The sequence below is a fragment of the Athene cunicularia genome (assembly GCF_003259725.1).
Source record: "Athene cunicularia isolate RWA chromosome 28 unlocalized genomic scaffold, athCun1 chr28_part1, whole genome shotgun sequence".
Lineage (NCBI taxonomy): Eukaryota > Metazoa > Chordata > Aves > Strigiformes > Strigidae > Athene > Athene cunicularia.
In genome coordinates, this window is record NW_020799139.1 from 812,367 (window position 1) to 819,686 (window position 7,320).

Sequence of the window (7,320 nt, forward strand, 5' to 3'; positions counted from 1 at the left end):
GGCCGGGGGAATCCGCCTTCCGAGCGCGGGGGGTGGCCGGGCCCCGCGGGCCGCTCGGGTCGTCTTTTCTGAGCCATAAACCCGACATTTTTTGTGCACCGACAGCCCAGCCCTGCCTTTGCCTGTCCTGTCCGCCGCAGGCTGCGCTGTGAGCAGCCGCGTTCGGGGCTCAGAGGCTTGTGGAATTGCTTGTTCAGAGGTATAAATAGAAAGCAGTGAAAACCTCCAAGAACTAGTCACTCTGATTCTGAAAATTAACCTTGCATTTTATTTACGATTGGATTCCAACCACACCGAAGTATTTAAGTTCAGTCACTTCTTTGCCGCTATCCCAGGACTCAGTGTTACATTTCTTCCCAGTTGCTTTTCTATTTTTGTGGTAATACTCTCCTCCTATTTATATACAAAAAGGTTGTAAGTAAAACCTTCTTTTTTTCCCACCTTCCAGACTATGCTGTAATCTCTTCTCAGGCACCCTAACTGACCTTGCTTTGTTTGTTCTCTCGGGCTTATCTTGTGAAGATCGATAGATCTGCATCTTAAGCTTCCACTTTCTGCACCGTTGCAGTCTTCTCGATGTACTTCTGATAGCGTGTGCCCTCTTCGTGCTCTATTTTGAACGGTTTCAGTGTAACTGCCCCGTGGCTGAGGAGATAAAAAAAAAACAAAACCACACTTGGGTATAATTTTAAAATCCTCCACTTGTGAGAGCTCTGTGCTGTACAGCCTACATGCTGTTCTAGTTAAACTCCATGTAAACAGAAGTGCTGGGTTTTCAGGGCCTGATCACTTACAGATGTCTTCCAGCATTAAGGCCTGAACAGAACAGTTTAGAGGCAAACCTTATGAAAACAGTTTTTAAAAATATGTAAGGCCAGTAACCCACTTGGACCAGACAAGGCTGGCGTGTACTTTTCACGAGATTCCTACACCCCTTCATCCCACAGCTCCGGCGGTGAAGATCGGTGTCAGGACAGTGATGTCCTGTTTCCTCCTTGGAGACAGCATGGCTTCACGGAGCCAAAGAAAAACAAGTGTTACTAAAATTAAGCCTCAAGCTAAACTTCAGGTTCCTATAGAACCAGCTTCATATGGCTGCTGCAGCTGTCTGGCTTCCACTGTTTTCAGCTGGTTCAAATGTCTTTGAGGATGGAAGTCTGAGCAGTTTTAGCGTATGCTGGTCACTTACTGCTGTTTAAGGTGGCCACTGTCAGTAATGTTGACATAACATTTTAGCATTCTCTCTCTTTTGGCTGCCTGTTACCAGCTTTCTGAACAGTTTGGCACCTGAAACACTGCACAGAGTCTGGAGCAGTTTAATTGTAGAATCATGGAATGGTTTGGGTTGGAAGGGACCTTAAAGCCCACCCAGTCCCACCCCCTGCCCTGGGTAGGGACACCTTCCACTAGCCCAGGTTGCCCAAAGCCCCGTCCAACCTGGCCTTGAACCCTTCCAGGGAGGGGGGCAGCCACAGCTTCTCTGGGCAACCTGTGCCAGGGCCTCCCCACCCTCACAGGGAAGAATTTCTTCCTTAGATCTCATCTAAATCTGCCCTCTTTCAGTTTAAAACCATTACCCCTCGTCCTATCCCTACACCCCTGATCCAGCTTCCCCATAGCCCCTTTAAGCCCTGGGAGGCCGCTCTAAGGTCTCCCCGGAGCCTTCTTTTCTCCAGCTGAACCCCCCAACTCTCCCAGCCTGTCCTCACAGGGGGGTGCTCCAGCCCCTGATCGTCTTCGTGGCCTGCTCTGCACCTGCTCTTACAGGTCCGTGTCCTTCTGATGTAGGTGCCCTCAGAGCTGGACCCAGCACTGCAGGGGGTGGGTCTCACCAGAGTGAAGCAGAGAGGAGAAATCCCCTCCCTCGACCTGCTGGCCACACTTCTCTTGATGCAGCCCAGGACAGGGTTGGCTTTCTGGGCTGCGAGTGTACAGTGCTGGGCATGTTGAGCTTCCTGTCAGCCAACACCCCCAAGTCCCTCCCCACAGGGCTGCTCTCAGTAAGGTGATGAAACAGTCTTACAGAACTGATGTTCTCGAGAGATTTCCTTGAAGATGTGGATGAAAATGGCTAGAGGAATAAAAATAAAGCAGTAGAAGGTTGTGGGAAGAGACCGTAATGTATTCTCAAATAGCAATGCTGTTTTAATATCTAACTGTATTTTCAAAGGGCATTTCCAAACTAGTACAGGAGCAGGGAAGAATCCTCAAATCCTCTTCTTTCAAATAAAGATTAAGAATTACTGTTCTATTTTTACAGGTTATCTTTTGAATGAAAGAGCTGAACAGATTGTTCATGAATTCTAGAGGGCACCTAGGTTGAAGCAATGGAGAGAATGGAGAGAATGGTACTAGTATGCATTTTATTTTCAGACTGTAAAAAGACATTGATTTCAAGGGAAAAATTGTTTTCTGATTGCAGTAAGCAGCAGCAAATACCAGAGATAAAACTCTTATCTGATTCATCACCTTCTAATGACCTAGTTCATCTGAAACCTTACGGGGGGCCTGCAAGCTGTGATTACACGTATCACTTCTTGACAATAATCTGGTACTTGTTCAGGTTTCACAGAATACACATTTTTGTATTTTGTTTTACAAGCACTTTTCTTTTGACTTATTTTGTTGGAGAACATGCACTGCAAGCCTCCTTCTCAGAGGGTCTTGAAGTTTCTGCTTATTTGCTGAATCCATCTTCTCATTTAGAATTTGCTTCACAGGAGCTGTGGAGATGTCACATAAGAGCCCTTTGGCCTCCTGGCTTTGTGCTATGCTCCACTGCTTTGGAAGTTACATACTTGCTGATCTGTTACTTGGGGAACCACCGATTGATTACTTCAGTAATAACTCCAGTGTCATCCTGGCTACAGCGGTCTGGTGAGTCTTCTGCACCCAGTTTATTAAGTGTGAGACACCGCTGGCTGTGTAGAGACCCGTGTATTATCCTGCTTGGATTTACTGGGGAAAGAAGAGGTGGGGTGAGGTAGGTTTTGAGTCTGTCATATTCCTAGATCTGGTTTCCAGCTTCTCTGACCAGTTGTCTTTGAGCTGGGTCCAGTCCAGCCACCAGGCATTTCTATTCATAGCTGCTGCAGCTGAACTGTGGCCAAACCACAAAAGCAGCGTGTGCTGCACCGATACCACATATAGTAGAGGAATGGCCCATGCTGAAGATTTGGGGGCATTTTAGTCATCATGTTAGTGAAACAGGCACAAATTAACCACAGTTACTCCAGGTTTCATTTCCTCGGTGTGTATGGGTTGCATGTGTTCCTTTCCTCCTCCCTGACGTAATTCAGGCTGACCCCACAGTACTCTCAATCCCCTCTGTGCATCCCAGATCAGGACAAACAAATAAACTCTTTGTGGTTTTGTTCCAGGTATTTGATATTCTTCTGTCCCATGAACCTCTTCTACAAGTGTGTTAGCTTTCTGCCTCTGAAGCTCATCTTTGTGGCAATGAAGGAAGTGGTCAGAGTTCGTAAAATTGCAGCTGGGGTCCACCACGCTCATCACCGTTACCACCACGGGTGGTTCGTTATGATGGCTACTGGATGGGTCAAAGGTGAACCGTGAGATACTCCTAATGCAGCAGGGAGGCACCAGCCCTGTGGGGAGGGATGGGAGAAGCTGTGAGTGAAGCTTAAGGTGACCACATCAACTGGGTGCTGACCAGTGGATGTGGTCAGCCAGCCTCAGTCCCGCTCCCTAGAAACAGGTGTGCGCTCATGCTCACGCAGTGGCTGTCACCTGAGTCATCATCTCACTTTAATGGAGGCATGAAGAACTGGACAACTGGAGAAATCAGGAATTCTTTATTCTTGCTCCCATGTTGTACTGTCTCTGGCCTGGCCTGTATCTTTTCAGGGGAGTTCTACCAGTTGAAACAGCCCAGTCAGTTTTCCTTTGGCTTTTGTTTGGAGCAAGCATTTGAGCATCAGCAACTGGAACAGAGGCAAATGCCCTTTCCCTGCATCAGAAGGTCTAGAAAGCGTTTGTCTTGCTCTGTTACTTTAGGCTAACTTCTTCTAAATTTGGGAAGAATGTCATGAACCTTTTGTTCCCATTAGGTTATCCTTATCCCTTGGGGGAACTCTGCTGGAGCAGCAGTTCTAGCTGTTCACTTTTACTGTTCTACAGGTTCTGGTGTTGCCTTGATGTCTAACTTTGAGCAACTGCTACGTGGGGTCTGGAAGCCAGAAACAAACGAAATTCTTCATATGTCCTTGTAAGTAGGTGGCCTGTAAATTCTCTGTCAGACCAAAAATGGAATTTAAAGAACCATTTGGGACAGGATGCGAACGATGCAAACCTAGAAAACTTCTTTATTTCTCTTCTAGCCCTACAAAGGCTAGTCTGTATGGCACAGTCCTCTTCACGCTGCAACAAACTCACTGGCTCCCCATCTCTGAAGCCAACCTCATCTTCTTTTTCACCATGTTCATGATAGTTTGCAAGGTAAGTTTACAGCAGGTTTGCTGCTAACCAATCTACAGAACCAGAGAAAGGGAACGGACTTAAACTGGGGGTGTTCACCTTCCTAAGGCACTGTTGAAGGCACTGGCTGAACATACAGGAAAGATCTGCTTGGGAAATTACAGGCTAAATTCTCCATCATAGAGTGGAGGTGGAAGATCCTTGTGATACAGCCTTGAGTCGTGTAGCACTAGGGACTTTTATCCGGGGTCAGTTGAAAGCTCCTTACTAGTTAGTATTTCATAGCTGGTGTATGTGATCTTTAACTTTAAGTATTCACTGTTGCACGGCAGGTTTTCATGATGGCAACTCACTCTCACGCCTCACCTTTTGCTCCAGTGGAAAACTTCATCTGCCCAGTTTTCTTTGGCTCAGTTTCCAGTGGACACAGTAGTCATCATGATCAGCATGGGGCCTCCCATGAGGTTTCCCATCCTCCGCCTCCTCCTGCAAAGTCAAAAGAGGAGCTAAATGAAGGCACAAGGAAACGGAAAGCAAAAAAAGCCGAATAAAAAAACAACCACACAGTAAATAGGCCAAGAAAATTCTTCCAGAGCTGAGTCTCAGAGCCACCTGTGACCTCCTTTATCTTCCAGTCTTTCTCAGACTCCAGAGGAGAGGTGGAAGCCAGGACACTGCCACGCGGGTCCCTGAATTTCATTTGTGCTCTCTGTGCTGCTGCTTGCTTCTTGGTCTCTGTCTCTCTATTCTGATCATATTTTCAGGGATTTGTAGATCTGTGCCAGGATGGTAAGTGGGTGCTAGCTCCTAAGCTGTCAGCAGTTATGATGCAGCATTTTCAATTGATATAAAATCTTTCACTGGGTTTATTTATGAATGGAGGTAATGGTTTGTGCTCCTGCACCTCATAAGTTCCTTTGAGTTTTCACTGACCTTTTTGATGTCTACCAAAACAACAAACTGCTAAGACACAATCAATGTGGAAATTGGATTTCGTACTCAAGGAAATTAAATGGTCTTATACGAGCCTGATCTAATTTTTCCGAGCTCCCACATCTGCCATATCTCCAATTAATGTGACATTTTATATGCAATAAGGACATCGACTGGTGTCCTAGCCAAACTCCTTTTCTCTCACTTAAGCTCCCTCTGATTCTTCATGGATAGAACACTGTCCCTTTCTTAACTAAGCCTGTGTTTGCAAGAGCTTTGAAGCTGTGAAATGCTCCGAGTGCTATGTATTGGTATTGTTATTATGCCAAACTGTGGTGTAGCCTCGCTGCACACTGTTAGTAATAGTGTGTCCCACCTCAAGCCTGATCACATTTAACTAGGGAAGAAGCATGGTTCTGGTTTGTTTGTAATCCTGTGGGATACAAGAAGGGTGTGTGAGTGTAAATAAGTATTTATTACTATTTATTTATAATTGCCAGGGCATCTAGTTCATGGACCTGAAACTGGCTTTTTAAAAATGTTGCATCTTTATATTGAGAATTGGATACTTCTAAGTATGGTCCTAAGCCCACAGCTACGTGCTGGTTTGTGCTTGAAGCAGTGATTTTGGTGTGCTGAAGGACAGCCTGAACACTCACTGGGTGCAAGAAGGAACATTTCCTGTGTTTTTAAATTAAGGTATAAAGGCTGAAGAAGTGGGTTTCCCACCAGCTGATTAAAACTACTTTAAGGACTGATAAAATCACATCAGCTGAAGATACTGATTATCCTGCGTAGGTCCCTTTCAGCCAAACTACTGCTCTGTGAAAGCAGCTTGTGCCCAGCGTGTGAAGGTGAAATGCCTCGCATGGCTCAGGGAGGAGTCTGTCAGCTTGTTTATGTTCTGCTTAGTGAATACCAGCTTTTAGACTAGTTTTAAGCTGTTCTTATAACTGATTTTCTTCTTGGAAGTGTCGTTATCCAGGGGCTGGGATCACTGCAGTGGAAGTGGGATGCACGGGGACGTAGCACTGGGCTTTCTGTTAAGCAGCACATTGCCAGCCCCAGCAATAAGGTTTGCTGCTGTCATCTTGCAACTGGGAATATAAACAGGAGGATTTAAGAAAAGTGGGGGGGTCATTGGGGTTTTTTTTTGGTGTCCCTGTTCAAAATTGAAATTGACGGTTAATTAAAAATGAAAAAAAATATTCTTGTATACAACCAGATGAAGGGCCTGACAAAAGGTCAAATGATTTGCGGGCTTGGGTTTTGACAGTGCCTTAATTTTGTGAGTTTCCCTTCCCTCCAGTAGAAAACCAGAATTCTACCTGACACCTCCACTGTCTGGTTTTGCAGATACTGGTCTACTGAAACTTGATGTATTCCCTAGCATGCACAAGACTATAAATGTTTTATGAGATGTATGATTCAAGGGAATTTTGTTTTATAAAAGCCGCCAACAAATAAAAATTGTGAAGTGACTCCGATTGTCCACTGGCACTTGAGGAGATACGTGTGTTTCTTTTACTCTGATCAGTCTCAGAAGCCACACGCTCCTTGATCTACTTAAAGTCTCCTTGACCTGATGACAAAATGATTCTAACTACAGAGAGAGATCAAATTTTGATAAGTTTGCCTACAAGTATACCTGAGCATGTTATAAATGGAAATAACATGGTAAAAGGTCCGTTGCTTTTTTTTATTTGTCATGTTGTCATCCAAGCAGACTTTCTGAGATTTCAGGGAGGGAAATAAAGAAAGTAACTTCCTTTGGTGTTTATATCAATTGACTCTGTCTTTCCTCTTGTCACTGTAAGAGGAAGGAGAACATTCACCTGGGACAGGTAAATATACACATGCATATACAGCCCCCCCAATTCTAGCATATTTATGTGGAGTTTCCATTTTTCTATTTAAAACTGAAATCAAAATGCTTTAAACAAGTGTGAA

The 7,320-nt window shown here is 45.0% G+C and overlaps 1 protein-coding gene across 2 annotated transcripts; it reads left to right on the plus strand.

Annotated features, from left to right (window-relative positions):
• The first annotated feature begins 2,080 nt into the window (after nucleotides 1-2,080).
• Nucleotides 2,081-6,851, plus strand: TMEM38A (transmembrane protein 38A). Of its 2 annotated transcripts, XM_026864881.1 has the most exons (6): nucleotides 2,081-2,348; nucleotides 2,721-2,877; nucleotides 3,381-3,565; nucleotides 4,141-4,228; nucleotides 4,341-4,458; nucleotides 4,770-6,851. In XM_026864881.1, exons 2-6 carry the CDS (start codon nucleotides 2,732-2,734, stop codon nucleotides 4,986-4,988), a joined length of 756 nt encoding a protein of 251 aa, XP_026720682.1. In that variant the 5' UTR covers nucleotides 2,081-2,348; nucleotides 2,721-2,731; the 3' UTR covers nucleotides 4,989-6,851. The 2 variants fall into 2 exon arrangements, with proteins under 2 accessions (XP_026720682.1, XP_026720681.1); XM_026864880.1 differs by having other exon boundaries at nucleotides 2,081-2,877.
• The last annotated feature ends 469 nt before the right edge of the window (nucleotides 6,852-7,320 follow it).